The 19,031-nt window shown below is 31.8% G+C and overlaps 1 protein-coding gene across 1 annotated transcript; it reads right to left on the reverse strand.

The window, feature by feature from the left end:
- Nucleotides 1-1,372: 1,372 nt before the first annotated feature.
- On the reverse strand, nt 1,373-12,298 carry LOC115874719 (palmitoyl-protein thioesterase 1). Its single transcript, XM_030889968.1, has 8 exons — nt 12,192-12,298; nt 11,975-12,124; nt 11,799-11,922; nt 9,691-9,804; nt 5,798-5,956; nt 4,259-4,397; nt 3,656-3,793; nt 1,373-1,622 (listed from the first exon to the last, which is right to left on the reverse strand). Exons 2-8 carry the CDS (start codon nt 12,084-12,086, stop codon nt 1,491-1,493), a joined length of 918 nt encoding a protein of 305 aa, XP_030745828.1. The 5' UTR covers nt 12,087-12,124; nt 12,192-12,298; the 3' UTR covers nt 1,373-1,490.
- Nucleotides 12,299-19,031: the final 6,733 nt, after the last annotated feature.

Below are 19,031 nucleotides of genomic sequence, written 5' to 3' on the forward strand. Positions count from 1 at the left end.
ACTCAAGGAGGTTTGAAAGCCACATATGTCAAGGTCAAGCGAACTGCGCATGTGGAGGAGCCCAATCGGCTAATATCTCCTACTGAAAACAAAATTGAAAATTCCGTTTTTTTTTTCGAATATATTCGGAAGTATTCGGAATTTTTCAAAATGCAATACGGCATTTTATTGAGCACCAAATTGCGCAACATTGCCTCTATTTAACCGATCCTGTATCTCTTACTTACGGTTTCCGAACTCCCAATGATGACCCACTGAGCGTCGAATTCGAGCTACCTTGTACAGGGTGGCGCCACTCATATTGGGTTACCAGACGTCCGGATTTTTATTATGTCCGTGTGGGTCTGACCGGATTTTTCATAAACGTCCGGATTTTAATGTTCTATTAAGCAATGCCGCCATAATGCAAAATAATAAACTAGGTTTAAAAAATGTACCTGATTATGTAAAAAATTGAAGGTAGGTTCAGCAGTGTAAAATCATTGTTTTAGTTTGCAAGTTTTAGATTTTGACAGTTTAAATATAATTGTACATTTTCGCACTTGTTTTATAGATATGTAATCATCAATCAGTATGTAATGTGAAAATTGCTACTTTGCTAAAAAATTTAGAGTTTCGGATTTTGTCCGGAAGGTTTGTTCTGGGTGGAAGCGTTTTCATCTGGTAATCCTACCCTCATAGGACGCGGAAGCTTCAAGGAGAACGGGAGTTTATATCGAAATTAAATTTTGGGAGCAATTTATAAAAATATACACAATTGTGTAATACTACAGGGTGTCCAAAAAAGTTATGCATAAAAGTTGTTTTTTGCCTATACCGTGCGTCTAAAGTGGCTCACCCCTATAACTTTTTTATTTTTTGAGATAAAAAATCGCTATTTGGTATGTTAGTATATGATATAATAAATTAGGATTGATTGACGAATGGAATTCAAATATTTTCGGTCACTTCCTGTTTCACCGGAAATGACTACAACCTTTAGTTTTTAAATGACAACCTCGGTATTTTTTTACTCGATAGAAAATTACACCTTGAATAGAATGACATTTCATATGTCAACTTTTGACATTTTCGCATATGGTTTATTTGCAATTATAACATACGGTTCATAACAACAATTTGACTGATTAATACTCATATTAATTTAATTAATAATTTATCACATGAATTTAATCAATTAATTAAGTTAAATAATACTCGTATTACAACGAATAATTATATCTCAAGATCTCTCTCAAAAGAATCTCAAGATAACTCTTTAGATCATAATTTAGTGAAGTTTGGTCACTATATATGTATTCCACTTGAAAATTCAACAAATAACCAATTATTAAAAAGTTTGTGTATAAAGAACTCATCTTTGGTTTAATTGAACTTATTTATCTAAACAATAGGTACACTGAAAAATAATTTTAACAATTTATTTATTATTATTCTTTATAACAATTATTTTATTAATTTCTTTATTATACGCTAATAAAAATAAAGTCTCAAGCATTTTTCAAATATGGATCAACTACATTTTCTTCGAACCAATCCCACTGGAACTTGAGGTGATTTCCAGGAGTAGACAAGAACTTCAATTTATTGCTCTCATTCATTGCCTTTAAACCCAACCTATCCTAGAATGAATTAAAGGATATTTAATCACATAGAAGTAAATCAAAATAAAACACTAATTCGGTCCTAACACTTTTCTTTTAAACACTGTATATTTTAAACAGTGTTTAAATTACGTGTATTAAAAAGTGTTTTGGTATCTTGTAGTGAATTAGTGTTTTATGTTGCTCCAACCAGGGGCGGATACAGAAATTTATTTTAGGGGGGGGGCCAAATAAAAAATAATGTAGAATATGCTTTTTAGTGTGCCATTTTTAAACCAAAAGGCTAATATTTAACCCAATTTATAGATTTTAGGCTGGACCCGGGCCCCATGGGTCCCCCCTCTGTATCCGCCACTGGCTCCAACCCTAAGTTAATAACCCAAATTCGCAAAAATCGCAATTCCCAAAAAAAATAATAAACCCAAACCAAAGGGATTTAATTCATTCCATCTAAGAAATAATCATTTCAATACAGTGTGGTCCGAACAGATGTCTTTGGTCCGAACTGTATTCCGGAAACTTCGACACACCGATAAAAAATCTCATTTCGGTTGGGGGTCAGCATCAGGGTGTCTACGGATTACCCAACTGCGGAACATTATCCGGCACTTTCTGTGATGAACTTAGGAAGCTATTGAATCATGCAGCATATATTGAGTAAGCTAAATGATATTATCTATACCCTAATGGGCTAAACAAAATATTCTGCGGTAGAATACAGACGGAAGTCAGCTTCTCAGCAACTTTGTTTTGTAAGGAAATCTGCTTATCCAGTAAAAAATGGAATGGAGGGAGATATGCATTGAATTTTGAAATATTGAATTGAAAAAATTATATACAGGGTGGTCCGAACTGTATTCCGGAAACTTCGGCAGCATATTCTGCAGATAACAATAAGTAAAAAAGTTCGTATAAATGTATGTCCTAAAATGCTTAGTTTCGGAGATACAGGGTGTAGAAGCTTCATATTTATTTCGATTTTTTCCAAATAGTTTCTGGAGTAACATCAATATTTGGATGAAAATTGGTGTCTGGGAGTTTTGTCACACGAGAAATTTGATTTTGATGTCAATATGACTCCTATTTGTAGGGGGCGCCACCTACATATGTTTTAACTGTTTTGAAGAGTAATAACTTTTCGTCCGTACTTGCAAAAAACTACTGTGAAGTGAAAAAATATACATTTGCGTGACTTTTTACGTAAAAAATTGTCAATACATGAATGGAAATAGTCAATACATGTCATTATTGACAAAAAATAAACACACGTTGAGTATCGTTATCTGAAATAATAAATTTTTATTTTTTTAAATTAATCATAAATTTTTCTACGAAAAAATGAATAAACAGTTTCTGTTGAACTTTTAACACAAAAATATTTCAAATTTATGATTTCAATCTAGTAACTATGTATGTATTTAGTCAACATTCAACATGTTTAATGTATGTCGATGATGACAGGGATTATTATTATGATTATTCATAATTACGATTCCAAATATCTCGAGAACCATTACTCGTAGCGATTTTTACCAAGAGACATTTTTTACGTAAAAAAAGTCGTAAATGTATATTTTTTTACTCAGTAGTTTTATACAGGTGTGAACGAAAAGTTATTACTCTTCAAACCAGTTAAAAAATATGTAGGTGGCGCCCTCTGCAAGTAGGAGTCATATTGACATAGAAATCAAATTTTTCATGTCAAAAAACTGCCAGACACCGATTTTCATCCAAATAATTGACCTTACTTCATAAATTATTTGGAAAAAATAGAAATAAAAATGAAACTTCTACACCCTGTATCTCCGAAACTAAGCATTTTTGGACATACATTTATACGAAGTTTTTTAATTATTTTTACCTGCAATACAGAATATGCTGCTGAAGTTTCCGGAAAATAGTTCGGACCACCCTGTATAATAAATACCATATAGTCGAGAAAAATCGGCCTTGAACAAAAACATAAATAAGCACAAAAACTGAAAAGCAGTATTTTTCCGTAGAGTATGACAGGGAAAAAAATTGAAGAAATGTATTATGGAATTACTTACATCTTTGTATAAATCTGAGTTTTCTAAAGTTTGAATTTCTTGAGACTGTCCCGGCGTATAAAATCCGAACCATTCAGTTTCAACAGGCTGGACCACTGTATCGCCCTCAAATTTGACGAGAACAAAATTGTCCAAAGACTAAAAAATAAACATAAAATTAAACATTTCCCTGGAAGAAACGTTTTATTTGTGTATAAACAATTGTATATAAACTAACTTTACACGCGTTAGTAACATGGAATTTTTTTGCCAATTTAAAATAATTAAACTTAAAATACACAAACTGTTTAACAACAATCTGTGTTAACAAATTTCCATTGTGTCAGTTTAGGCCAGAAAAAATCCTTGTTTTTAAACGTTTGAATAAAGGCATTGATTGCGCATAGGTACTTAGATAAAAAATTTAAATGATTGAGCGATAAATTTATAAAATTAATTGAAAAACTGTAAAAGTTGTATAACTAGCCTAATATGTATATTTTATCACTGAGACAACTATAAATTGATTCTCATTCCCCAGCCGTCTTTGACTAATTTGCTAATTTGTATATTGACATGTTTGAATTTTCAATTTCTTTTTAAATTTTATCGCAAAATTCTTACTTGTAAGTTTGTCACATAGGTGCTGTTGATTTCTTTCTCGTTATTAATATCAGCCAAAAACGTACTGGATTGTTTGTATTCAGTTTCATTCAAAGGATCATGCCAGTAAGTTGCCTGAACCACAGTTCTCTGGACCCATCTTAAAATATATTTTTATATCATTAATAAAAATAGTATTTTCTGCGAGGTATACAAGTATTCCTTTACTCGAAAACATTTAGGGATTTCATTACTGAAATATAAATCTACAAAGTAAAAACATTGTTTTTTGTTTAATGTCACTATGTTAGAATCCAAACAGATAGCAGTTCCTTAGTAGCTCTTTACCTACTATACAGGGTGGTCCGAAGTGTATTCCGGAAACTTCGGCAGGATATTCTGCAGATAAAAATAAGTAAAAAGGTTCGTATAAATGTATGTCCTAAAATGCTTAGTTTCAGAGATACATGGTGTAGAAGTTTCATTTTTATTTCGATTTTTTCCAAATAATTTTTGAGGTAACATCACTTGGATAATAATTGGTGTGTGGTAGTTTTTTGACATGAGAAATTTGATTTTGATGTCAATATGACCCCTACTTATAGAGGGCACCACCTACATATTTTTTAACTGCGATTCTGTGCGAACTGCGAACTGTTTTCTACGTAAAAAAGGTCTCTTGGCAAAAATCGCTGCCGAGTAATGGTTTCCAAGATATTTGGAATCGAAATTATCAATAACTGTCATTCATGGCAAAAATTAAACATGTTGATTAAATAGTTATAGACTGAAATCATAAATGTAAAATGTTTTTGTAGCAAAAGTTCAGCAGAAACTATTTTATCATTATTTTTTCGAAGAAAAATTTATGATTGATTTAAAAAAAATCATAAAGTTATCATTTCAGTTAAATAACTACCTACTCAACATGTTTATTTTTGTCAATATTGACATGTATTGATTATTTCCATTCTAAATATCTTGAGAACGGTTGCTCGTAGCGATTTTTGCCGAGAGACATTTTTTACGTAAAAAATCAAGGAAATGTATATTTTTCACTCAGAAGTTTTATACAGGTACGGACGAAATGTTATCTATCTTCAAAACAGTTAAAACAAAAGGTGGCGAACCTTTAATAAGAGTCATATTGACATCAAAATCAAATTTATTATGTCAAAAAACTCCCAGACATCAATTTTCATCCAAATATTGACGATACTTCAGAAATTATTTGGAAAATATCGAAATAAAAATGAAACTTCTACCCCTTGTATCTCCGAAACTAAGCCCAATTTAGGACATAGGTACATTTATACGAACTTTTTTACTTATTTTTATCTGCAGAATATGCTGTCGATGTTTCCGGAATACAGTTCGGACCACCCTGTATATAATTTTTTCAATTCAATATTTCAAAATTCCATGCATATCTCCCTCCATTGCATTTTTTTACTGGTTAAGCAGATTTCCTTACAAAACAAAATTGCTGAGAAGCTGACTTCCGTCTGTATTCTACCCCAGAATATTTTGTTTAGCCCATTAGGGTATAGATTATCTTACTCAACATATGCTGCATGATTCAATAGCTTCCTAAGTTCATCACAGAAAGTGCCGGATAATGTTCCGCAGTTGGGTAATCCGTAGACACCCTGATGCTGACCCCCAACCGAAATGAGGTTTTTTATCGGTGGGCTAGGGCATCTCTGAACCAGACCTCGTCTAAAAATATCAGAATTAAACGTCAATTACTGCAAGAGAACAATTTTTAAAGAAGCAATTGGCGATATCTTTTAGATATAAAATACTACAAGGAGGGTCTAACCTCTAAAATACTAATATTTTAACGATGTTTCACAAAGAACCAAACACAGTCTCAGTACTATTTACATGTAATAAGAACTTACTTTGTGAGGCACATCATTGAAACGCTCATAGACTTATTAGTCAAGGGCCAATTTGTCAAAATACATAGTTCGCTTGCAATTTCGTGAGGCAATGTTGTGAGATACCTTAAAATTTTCAGAATATCATCTAGAATACGATTTTTTTTGGTACCAGCCCCGCATCCATGTCAGAGCGGAGAAATACCCCCCTCCCCTAGTTAGGCGGGGTCCAATTTTTGAAAAGTTGTTATTGACGTAAAATATTGATATTGGTGTCGTTTTCGTATAACTTCAGGCCGGCAAATTTAAATATGAGATCAATTTTTAAAAAAACCCTGGATGAGAACATACGTGTATTTACCTATTTAATTATTTTAGGGTTAAATATGTTTGTTTTTTAGACACTTCTAATATTAAAAAGTAATGTTTTTTAATTTACTTGTAGGTACGATTGCATTGTTGAATATCAACTTGTTTTTGCTTTTTAAGGTTTAGTGTTACGTATATATGCTTTTCTTCAGGACTTCTTTTTCAAGATTTTCTTCATATAAATCAAAAAGTTTGACTGTTGCCAAAAACTAAACAGTAATAATATATCTTTTTTTAAAATCTTGATTGTATGTTTCACGAGTTAACCAAGTTAACACCCGTAGGAAGCGAAACATTTATCAAGATAAAGAATTGTTTGATTTTTGGTAGTAGTAAAACTTTTGATAATCATTATTTTTTATTTCAGATAGTAAAGTGAAATTTATTAGAAGACAAAAAAAAACTAGTATAGTGATTGAATATGGCATTAATAAATTAACAATTTGAATATAGTGCATCCAAGAAAAATGCATCCAGATAGTGAAGGACAGAATGCAGTTTAAACTTTTACTATCCTCGAGTCTGTTGCCTCTGCTCCATTGGATAGTAAAGTGAAATTTATTAGAAGACAAAAAAAAACTAGTATAGTGATTGAATATGGCATTAATAAATTAACAATTTGAATATAGTGCATCCAAGAAAAATGCATCCAGATAGTGAAGGACAGAATGCAGTTTAAACTTTTACTATCCTCGAGTCTGTTGCCTCTGCTCCAATACAGATGTTAGGGATATTGTGAAAAAACATTCTAAAGCTGCCTATGAGAAAATTGTTAGTGCTTTACTGAAAATTAAAGGCTATGATCCTCAAAAGAATGTGCCAATATTAAAGGACAAACATTTAGTTCTTACTGCAGAAGGATTAGAAACTAATCATAGAACATGGCATCTTAAATGCTATAAGTCTGTAACAAGAAAAGAATATTTGGAGACAATAGAAAAGAACTTTAAGGACTCATCTGGCGTTTCTACTGAATTAGGACAGGAAAGAACAAATGAAGGCGTTAAAGAAGTTGCACTAGAAGCAGGACCGTCACAATTACCTTTCACAAGAAGCAAAAGTAGTTCGTACAAAAAAAAATAGTGTATTTTTTGTGATAAGGAATCCAATACACGAAAAAAACTTCGTCATGTGTCATATGACACCACAGGCGCGTTATTACAAAAAGCAGCTGAAATTATGAAGAACCAACAACTAATTATAAGACTAGCCGAATGTATCAGCCCTGGTGATGCCCAAACAAACATGTTGGGCAAATAATGTTACAAACGTCCTAAGAAAACATAGAGGGGACAATGCTAACTTTGACCAGGAAAATAATACAAAAATCTTAGGTTCTTCCACTGAATTTCTCAGTTTCGTTGGTGAATATCTGAGTGAAGGAAATATTTGTTCCATTGGATATTTGCATGAAATATATCTTGACATATGCCGGTCAAATGATATCGATATTGATAATGTAAAAGTGTTTTCGAGAAGAGAACTAAAACTGTTTTTGTTTGAAGAAGTTCCGGAAATTGTTTTCTCGGTCCCAAAAAGGAAAAATGATTTTGAACGTGTTTCACTTGCTTACCGAGTATCTTTCTAAAAAACTAGTGTAAAAAACTTCCATTCAAGTCAGAGTAGTTTGTTAATATAGATCAGAGACTATTACTAACAAAAAAAAGGACATGTCATTTTTAGAAAGCAGCCACGAAGAGGCAGATACAAAAATGTTATTTCATGCAATACAAGCGTCTGGTAAGGGGACAAGTAAAATAAGAATATTTTCTCCTGATACGGATGTCTTAGTATTAGCTATAAGGCGATTTCCTCTTTTAGCAAATGATTCAGCTTTTGTACAAACAGGTTCTAAAATCCGCGAGTTTTCATTGCAGGCCATCTACAATAAACTAGGTCCTCTAAAAGCTGCAGCGCTTCCCGGTTTGCATGCTTTGTCTGGCGCAGATGTAACGGGTTCTTTTAGAGGAAAATCAAAAACTACATTTTGAAAAAAATTCTTAGTAGCTTCGACACATACTCTGGAAACTCTGGCATCCTTAGGCGAAACCGAAGAGATTGAAGAATCAGTTTATTCTAAAATTGATCAATTTATATGTTCCCTCTATAACCAAAACCAAGAATCACTGTCCGGCTTAAGGTGGTGGACATTTTCAAAAAAACAAAGTTCTGATGCCTTACCGCCTATTTTAGGAGCCTTAAGACCAGCTATAGAACGATGCCATTATCAATGTATGGAGTGGTGTCGAGATATATTGGCTCATCCAAACCTTCCATCACCGGATGATTACGGCTGGAAATTCGAAAATGGTAAATATGAACCCATTACATCCGATTTATCATTAGCACCTGATTTTGTTTTAAACAATATAAAGTATTCCTGTCAAAAATCAAGGTACAATCTTCGTTGTAAATGTGCGTCTAGCGGTTAATTTTGCACAGAAATGTGGGAAAGTTCTGGAAACACAGCCAGCTGCGATAATGTCACTGTTAATGACTGATTTGGTTTGGTTATCCAACCATGGTTGAGATCTGATTTGGAAATTCCTGCAAATTGTAAAATATTCCAATAAAAATTTGAAATTATAAAAGGTTATTTTTTTGAAAGCTAAAAACTCTGATAGAGATATCTATATGTATGTATAAATATAAACAAAAGGGTTAAAGGGCTTTGCAGATAATCCTATAGCGATATAATGTATACCATTAAGTTAGTCATCCCAAAGATATACGAAATCGACACCCATATTGTATACAAAAAATATATAATAAAAAAGTTAAAAATCATCCCTTTAAAATAAATATGGCATCAAACAACCCCAAAAATCAGGTTTAACATAGTTGAAAACTATTTTGTAAATACATAAATGATAATAAAAAACAATTCGCTAATGTAAAATGGTGATACTTATTTTCCACCACTTAATCCCTAATAGGGGTTGTTTCTCCCTTCTGACATACATGAAGGCTTGGTACCAAAAAAAAATCAAATCCACTTATTTTTCTAAAAATGTTGGTGCATGATTCATACTTGCTTCACTTTTTTGCAAGCGGATTACACATTGGCCCCTGACTATATAGGAAGATCTTACATCGTATGAATAATTTCTGATCTTCCTAGGAGTATTTTTATCTAACAGATATTTCCATTTGTTACTTTTCAAATTGTCGCCTTTATAATAAGTCTAAATAATTCTTTACAAGAACTGTCCTCCTTGAGAAAATCCAATCGCATTGTAACCATTTGCTAGTTGGGGATCATTTTTGATTATTTCGCAAGCCATGGTGATTTGTTTATCTGGATGCAGTAGATATCTAAAAAATAATAGCATGTTCTAAATCGTATTACATCAATATCGACATCAATATTAATATATGTTTAGTTTAGAACGAATAAGTTCGTAAAGATGAAAATGTATTAATAAAAAAGCAACTTACAATTCGTTTTAACAGCGTTACTAGATTAAACAAATGACTTTAAGAAGCTTTATAAGTACACGAATATCAAATAATATTTCTAAAGAACTATATTTTCTCTAGATCATATAAACAAGGATCATATCATTCAAGTTATTTGTAACTATAAAAATCGTTAAAAAATATTATATTTAAAACTAGCGTGTACCAGCGACTTCATTCGCGTCGAATTAATCATTTGTCATGGTGATGATAAAGCAAAGCAAGAATTTCCATTAACATACAAACTGGATAAAATTTTCTCACATTTACATATGTCAGTATGAGAAAAAACAATATGGCGATATTATTATATAACTTGGTAATAGTTGAGGGGTAGTTTCATCTCGTTGGAATTTGACTTTCGAAAAATCCGGTTGCCAAAAATAAGCTTTTTACGTCAAGCAGTTTAAGCAGAATCGTGGTTAATCAATTACCCAACTTTTTGGAACACCCTGTATGATTTTTTAAAAAAATTCAAAATATGTAAAAAAAAACAAATAAATTATGCTTGTCTAAGCGTTTTCCCGAAAGACTAACCGTTTTTTAAATAATAAATATTGTAATATTTGAGGGGCGTTTTCACCCTCTTGGAATTTGAGATTCGAGAAACCCCTCCTTATCGAACTTCTACACCCCACAGTCAATCCGTTTGCCAAAAATCAGCTTTAAACGTCAAGCAGTTTAAGCAGAATCGTGATTACTCAATGGTCATATTTTATGAAACAGCCTGTATAAATTTATAAAAAATCTTGAAATATGTAAAACAACAAAATAAAATATACGTGTTTAAGAGTTTTTCCGAAAAACACCTCCCTTATCCTCCCTTATATCCTCCCTTATCGAACCTCTACACCCTAGAATCAACCTGTATGCTAAAATTGAGCTTCTTAGGTTGAGTGGTTTGAGCAGGATCGTGATTAATCAGTATGTCAGTCACTTAAGGATTATTATTAAGGATTTTATATATTAGTATAGATAATTGATAATCTGATAATTTATAGCTATAAAATTTTTTGATCTATTCGTAACCAATTTTAGTTATATTAAAAAAAATATGTACATTTTTTTAGACTTTTTTTTGATTAATTGGTTTTCGAGATAACCTTTTTTAGTCAAAAAATGTTATGACTTTGCACAAAAAAATGTGATGACTACGCGCATTTTTTTATTATCTTAATTATTAGTTTTTATTATCTTAATTATTAGTTTTTATTATCTTAATTATTAGTTAGACTTATTATAGTTTGTGCTTATAATTATCTGTCTTAAAAACCGACAATGATTTAAAGCATTCAGTTTGATTTATTTTTTATATACATATAAATAAAATTAATAAAATTTATATACATTATTTGATATACACTGAAAAATAATTATATTAATTAATACATAATGAAAAATAAATAAACATGTAGTATAAGTAGTATAAAATGTAAAATATTTGCATAGTAGTTATAATGGATAGAAAAAATTTCATATAGGAAGTATACGTTATTTTTCCAAATATAAATGGACCTGTTTAGGTATTTAAAATGATTATTATAAGTTATTATATACAGAGTGAGTTTTAAATAAGTGCAGACATTTTCAGGGCTGGTAGATATACAAAGAAACATATTTTTTCTTTACCGTTTTTCAAATCCAAAAAAGTTCAAAATAACCGAGTTATTGAAGCTTGAAAATTAAAAAAAATTGAGAATGTAAAATTATTAATTATATTTTTTCAGCGCATCAGATAAGGGCTTTTGTGTTAACACTGGTATGAATTATCACCGGGTTTCCCACAATTTAGTAAAAGCATTCCCTTGTAGAAAATGTAGTTACTAAAAAATATATACAAACAAACAAACCCATTTTCCATATCTTTCACGATCGAGTCGCCAATTTGAAGAGATCGCACATACACTCCCGGCAATGAGGCGTTCAATTTGTTCTTAATAGCTCCCATACTAAAAGAGAAGCAACAGGAATCACCTAAAACGTAATTAAACATGAAGTTTTTCGGAATATTAGACTAAAAACTTACCCATTCCGTGCCACATAACGATAGGGGTCCATTGTTGGGGCGTTGGATCATCTGCTAACGAATTTTGAAGGAAAACAGTGAAAACGAAACCGAGAACCGCTTGCAAATTCATGACTAAACTAATTATTATTCCGTCTTGCACTGATAAATCTAGCAGAGGAAAGCAAGCGGTATTATCGGACAATTTAAATTTACTTACTTGTTCTGGGGCACTTACAGTGGGTACTTAATAGACTTTATCAACGTCTGACTATAGGTTAATGACAAGAACGTAATAAACGCTCGGATATCTCACTCAAATTAATCGTCCATTGGGAAAATAAATAAATTTATTTCACAGCGCTGAATCATCTGTCATCTGTAAATAGACTGAATACCACTGTCCAGTCCATCTTTATAAACAAAGCAATAACGTACAGATATAATATTTGTGTTGTTAAAAATACAAAGTATAGTGACATAAAAGGTAGATTAATTTCACAAAAATAGTATTTTTAAAAAAATTCTTTTCGTAAAATTTTTCGTAGATATTTCACAAAAATCATGTTCTTTATACGTTACATCCGACAACAACAAACAACAGACAAATTTCTTACAGTGTGTAAGAGCCTCCATAACAACAACAAATCTAGGGTGTCACATCATGGATTACTGAGCGATCCCATATCCCATCCTGATAAATACAGGAGTTAGGCAAAAGGAGTTATAAACAAAGCAATAACGTACAGATATAATATCTTTTGGTGTTAAAAATACAAAGTATAGAGACATAAAAGGTAGATAAATTTCACAAAAATAGTATTTTTGTGTATGTATGTATGTATTTTTGTGTATGTACATATATGTATATAGTATGTGTCTAGCCGCGCTTCTCCTATTCAACATACCGGATGCGTCTCAAAAGTGACTCACCCTTATAACTCTTTTATTTTTTCAGATAAAAAAATACCTGAGTAAATAATCATAAATTAGGATTGATTGGCGTATTCAATTCTTTTCGGCCACTTTCTGTTTCACCGGAAATGACTACAACTTTTGATTTTTAAATGGCACCCTCGGTATTTTTTTGCTTTATTCGATAGAAAATGACACTCTGAATAGAATGACATATCATATGTCAACTTTTGACATTTTCACTTTGAACAATATTGTATTTTATTGTCGTTGCTTTCAACTTTTGACATTTTCACTTTGAACAATATTGTATTTTAAATTTCAATGTAGTGCCATGGCTGTGTTAAAGACACTAATTTTTAATCAAGGAGCCTTGGAAAAATATATTTGATTGTCTAATGTTTTTAGTGTCTTGTCTTGGCCGGTTGAAAGATGCCCAAATCGTACTTTTACAGTACATCTGATGGATCTGTGTCTATGAAAGGAATGCGGACAAAACACATTTAAATAAACAGCAATATATTTTATACGTCGATTTGACGAGTGTGTCACCGCAAATCGCTCCGCCCACTCGATTTATTGGCTACTTGCAAATTTGTTGAATTTTTATTGATGGGACGCGTCGTCTATTTTTTTACGAAAAACATCGAGAGAATATCGTTTCCCCTCTCACGGATACCCCGTAGCTACCGAACGAACAGACGTACTGTAATCATATCTCAATTTTTTCAAATAGTACGGGGGTGGCTCATTAGCATATTTGGAAAGACCATTTTTTATGAATAATTTGGTACCCCACACTTGGTATTTCGAGTCAAATTGTCGTTACAAATCGCATGTTGCAATTTCAAATAAACCATATTCGAAAATGTCAAAAGTTGACATATGACATGTCATTCTATTCAGAATGTAATTTTCTATCGAACAAAGTAACAAAATACGGAGTGTGCCATTTAAAAATCAAAAGTTGTAGTAATTTCCGGTGAAACAGGAAGTGAAAACAGTTGAATACGTTAATCAATCCTAATTTATGTCATATACTAGCATACCAAATCTCGATTTTTTATCTGAACAAATAAAAAAGTTATAGAGGTGAGCCACTTTTGAGACGCACCCGGTATTCATATGGCAGGGCTCTCTATTATAGTGCACAGCAAACTGCAGGAAATAGGAATGGGCATTAGATACAGATAGTGGAGTGCCCAGAGACTTTTACCTCGGAATTCAATTACTGTGAATGTATTAACGTGAAACTTTCTGTATTGTGTTTTATAGATAAAATACTAAAATGTTTACCCATTTTTTGTCGTTGCTTTTAATTTTTTATTATAGTAATTTTAGTAAATTCTCAATTATTTCCTTCTTAAATTTTTGATTTTTTTAATTCTTTTTCTAAGTAAATTTATTGAAAAAAATAAATCTAATGTATAAGCTATACCTATTCTGCTTATATTCTAATCATTGAAATTTTGATTGAAATCGAATTATACAGGGTGGCGTGACATATACGACGCGATTTTTGCAAGGAGAACAAAACTTTGTATTGAAGTGAAATTTTGTGAGCTTATGTAAGTGAATTTAAATCAATTTCTAAAATTATGTAGAGTTCTACAGGGTGTCCCCAAAAAAAGTTACACATCAAAGTTACGTTTTTTGTAATGGAACACCCTGTATATTAATTTATTTTTGGAGAGTAAAATTTTTGGAATCTAGTAAAAAAATAAAGGTTTGTTTCATTAGAAAAGTATATGACTAAAATGTATAGTTTTTGAAATACATTCACTGGCACGAAAAATAGGCACTTTAAAACTTTCATGTATTTTAAAGGTTAATATATTTTGTTTTAATGGGCCGATTTTGACAATTTTTTAAACAGTGTGTAGCCAAATTATTTGACTTTTTAGTATCTTTTTCTAAATTAATAATGAAACACCCCATCTGTTAATTATACGAGGGAAAACAAAATGTTGATATTTTGGTAAAAGTTTGAAACATCCTGTGGAATATGGTAATTGAGTAATGGAATGGAGTAATGGAATAAGAAATTTATAAATCATTTTATCATCTAGATACATCCTTTCTAGATAATTTGTTTTTTGGTTTGGTTTCATCTCATTAGCTTTATTTTTGTTGAAAATATTCGCTTTTGAAGAAGACTAACATTTTTTCGTAGTTTTTACATTATAACCATGCCTTTGCTTTTGGGCCTAGTCAACACATCTAGTAAGTTCTGGTCCCGAAGCATAAGATTTGCTTCATTTAATCTTCTTCTTACAGTCCGTTAGTTAATACATGCGTTTTTAAGTGCAATTCATTATCAATTTGAAAAGCTGGCAAACGACGGTTCCTTAGCGATAAACTTACAATAAGTCGATCGTCTCGATTATAAGTTCGCATACGAAGGTTCCTAGACGTCTAGATCGACGTCCTCATGTGTGTGGTTGTGGTTATAAATCAAAAACCACTTCATTCACTTCAAATTCACTGAACTAAACAAATATAGATATATATTTGACTCCCCTTGTATATCTATAAAAATATTTTTGAAATGCAGGGGCGGATCGTGAATTTGTGGGGCCCTGGGCTGAAACTACTTAGGGGCCTACATAAGTACTCAACTAATAGCCATATCAAAAAACTGTTTCTATAATGATATATTATTATTCTTCTTCTTTACGTGCCGTCTATTTCGTGGAGGTTGGCGATCACATTGACAAAATCTTCACGATTCTCGGCTTTCCTTATGAGTTCTTTAAAAGTTAGGTGAGTCCAGTTGCTGATGTTTCTCAACCAAGATAGTTTCTTCCTGCCGAGACCTCTTTCCTTCAATCTTACCCTTAACTATCAATTGTAAGACGTGGTATTTTTCATTTCTCAATATATGCCTTAAGTATGATGTTTTTCTTATTTTTATTATATGGAGCAATTCTCTTTCTCTGCCAATATTCTGCTGTAGACTTCGGCATTTGTGATATGTGGATTTAAGTAACATAAATGTTACTTAAATCTACGCAAGTAGTAGTTGTACGAAAGGCGACCTTATTGCTGTGGTAGCAATCTCTTCCAGGCAAACTTTGGTTGAGATAGAAACCGAAATAGTGATATTATATAAGAATATAAAAAAACAATAAAACAATTTTATTTATTTACTTATTATGAATTAGTAATAGAAATTGATAGGTTGTAGTCACAGAAATTGACAGTTATTTGGTCATCACATTCCAAGTTTTTTGTTAGATCACAATTTATGGAAAGAAGTGATAAATTATTTAGTCGATGGTTCGACAATGTTGTCCTATATTTATTTTCTCCATAGGACATCTTGGAGAAGGAGCGTTCTGCTTCACAGCTAGTGATTGGCAATGTTAAAAAAAAATCTTTAAAATGGTATAGCAGTTAGGGAACACGTTAATAAGTCTATTTTCATACATGAGCATAAAAATGTCACTGCAAGAGGTGTAAGACTTAGACTTAGATTGGAGTAAGTACGATTTTAATTGAATGCACTCATTCACTAAATGCTCGTCTGCGTCATCGGGATAGTAATCAATAATATGACGTGCAATTTCCAAATCTATGTTTTCGATATTTTTGTCTTACAGATCCATTAAAAATTTGAATTTTTTGCTATATGTCTCATAGACTTGTCTCCTTTTATTTAAATCCATAATCAGCTTATCCAACGCAACTTTTAACGTGCGTCTCTAAATCTTTCTGTGCTGTATACTGAGAATTCACCTGTAGACTTATCTGAAAATTTTGGGATAATGCGTCTCTTGTTTATGTAATTGTAGTCTATTACTACACTAGTACTATTCCTGTAGCATTTGATCTGATTGGTGTCGTATGTTGCTCACAAAGTCTTTTAAAGACACAATTAACTTGTTGCCTTCACAAATGTCTAAACCAGGGCTCTGTATTTTTTTATTAACTAAATGAAATCTCTCCAAAACTTCTTCCCAAAAGATATTCAAAATTGCAGTCTCGAGTTTCGCCATTTTATTGAATAAATTTCGTGCCTCTTTCCGGAAATCAACTTTCTCAACCTCATTTTCGCTGAAACTTTTGAAAATTTTCATAATGTCATCATAATTATTTTTTAAGGCTTTGACAGCATCATAGTGGCAAGGGGGCCATCTGGTCTGGCTTAAACTTTTTAACCTGAATTTTAATTTTATTTCACAATTCAACAGTTCCCACCTATGGGTCTATTGTTTTTAGCGGGGCCTAGGGGCCCCTTGCAACCTTGGGGCCCTGGCCTGCAGCCCAAAAAGCCCATAGGTAGATCCGGCCCTGTTGAAATTAAACACATATTTTGTAAAAGGTTTGGAGTAAAAATCTCAAATAGGAATCCTGATACAGAACTTTTACGGAATACGGAGCCATCTTTTATATGTACTCATTTGTATATGTGTGTTTATTTAAATACTAAAGTGAAAGCAACGAATTTAAATAGGTAAACTTTGTAATATACCTTATTAAAAATACAATGCAAAAAGTTTTATAAAAATTCGTTCACAGTAAATGAATTCCGAGGTTTATATCCCATAAGGGCTTAAAGCACTCCACTAAGATACAACAGCGGTCTGTGCACCATTAAAAAACACCTACAAAATTCATCGCAAAACTTCTAGCTCTAGTTGCAAAAACGTTACAGCAATTACAAAAAATGCTGAACACATATATCTACAGTACGTCTGTCCGTTCTGTGACTACGGGGTATCCGTGAGAGGGGAAACGATATTCTCTCGATTTTTTTCGTAAAAAATTAGACGACGCGTTCCATGAATAAAAATTCGACAAATTTGCAAGTAGCCAATAAAATGAGTGGGCGGAGCGATTTGCGGTGACGTACTCGTCAAGTCGATGTATAAAATATATTGCTGTTTATTTAAATGTTTTTTGTCCGCATTCCTTTCATAGACACAGATCCAGCAGACGAACTGTACTTGGGCATACGAGGCTTTTGGCTTTAGGCTGAACATCGATAAACTAAAAACATGCGTACACTCCCCTGGAAAATCACAACAATGAGGAAAATGCATGTTTTTAAATAATGGTTTTAAAAAATAGTTCATATAATTACAAATTGAACAAAAAAAATCGTTGATATCGGTTAAGAAATGACTCTAATATAAAATAATTAAATATTGTTAATTTAAATGGCCGGGCAAACGCTACCGCGCCTGCCGCTGTAACGTCACCCGCGGTTCTTCTGGTTGAGTGGAGCCAGACGCGTGTTTATTTTACATAGTTTGCTTTTAAACGCTGTTGAATCCGAGTCAAAATTTTAGTTATTTGTGTTAATTAATACATAATTAGTAATTAGTGATATTTATAAATAGTAATGGATGAGCGAAAACAGAAAAAAATGGTCCAAGGCCATGAGAAGAGATGAAAACAAAAACGTTAAATTATCCTCTATTTTTACGATTTATTGTTGTGAAGATCATTTTGATGTAAGTTCATATATTTATGTATATTGCCTTACATAGGTATATGAAATTTGAATGTACAGGGTTATTCAATATATTTTGACACCCACATACAGCCTTAACTGCAAGTTTTAGAAGAAAACGTTAAATAAAAAAGTTGCATAGTTTTTCATATACTCTCTTTTAAAATTAATTCTAGTTACACAAAAAAGGTGGTGCAGAAAATTGTAGGTGTTTTTCGCTTTTCAACTGTCAATATTTCGTAAACATTTGAAGATAGGTATAGGATATTATACATAAAATATATCTAGAATATCTAGAAATTTCCGAAGAATCCAAAAATACATAGGGTGTTTCCCTTAAAAAAGTAACTTAATTTTGGCGTTTGCTTATGGAACACCTTGTATAATATTTTCATTACTGATAAACAATTTATTTCCTATAATTTCGTAAAAAAAAACAATCTTTGAAAATAACAAGGGTAAGGGGGTGTCAATATATAAAAAAACTTTCTTTTTCACGCTATGCTCTGGAGTTATTTTTCCACGTACTAAACAAATATTTTTATCTCTTTTCACTTCTACATAACCTACAGCATTATCTCCATACGTCTCCCTACCTGATCTGAAAAATAAGTTTATAACATTAATTTATAACTATATAAAAGTTCGTAAGAGTAGGTACCTACTTATACTCAAATATGCCTCAGTACTACAAAGAATAAATGT

The sequence above is a fragment of the Sitophilus oryzae genome, unplaced genomic scaffold, assembly GCF_002938485.1.
Source record: "Sitophilus oryzae breed Bouriz unplaced genomic scaffold, Soryzae_2.0 scaffold_1297_pilon_pilon, whole genome shotgun sequence".
Lineage (NCBI taxonomy): Eukaryota > Metazoa > Arthropoda > Insecta > Coleoptera > Curculionidae > Sitophilus > Sitophilus oryzae.

Bases quoted from the DNA above. Each gene is read 5' to 3' on its own strand.
- LOC115874719 (XM_030889968.1), bottom strand. From the start codon at position 12,086: ATGAATTTGCAAGCGGTTCTCGGTTTCGTTTTCACTGTTTTCCTTCAA. The intron at 11,923-11,974 runs GTAAGTTTTTAG...ATTACGTTTTAG, and splicing joins CGTTATGTGGCACGGAATGG to GTGATTCCTGTTGCTTCTCT. The intron at 9,805-11,798 runs GTTTGTTTGTTT...ATTATTTTTTAG, and splicing joins GTGAAAGATATGGAAAATGG to ATATCTACTGCATCCAGATA.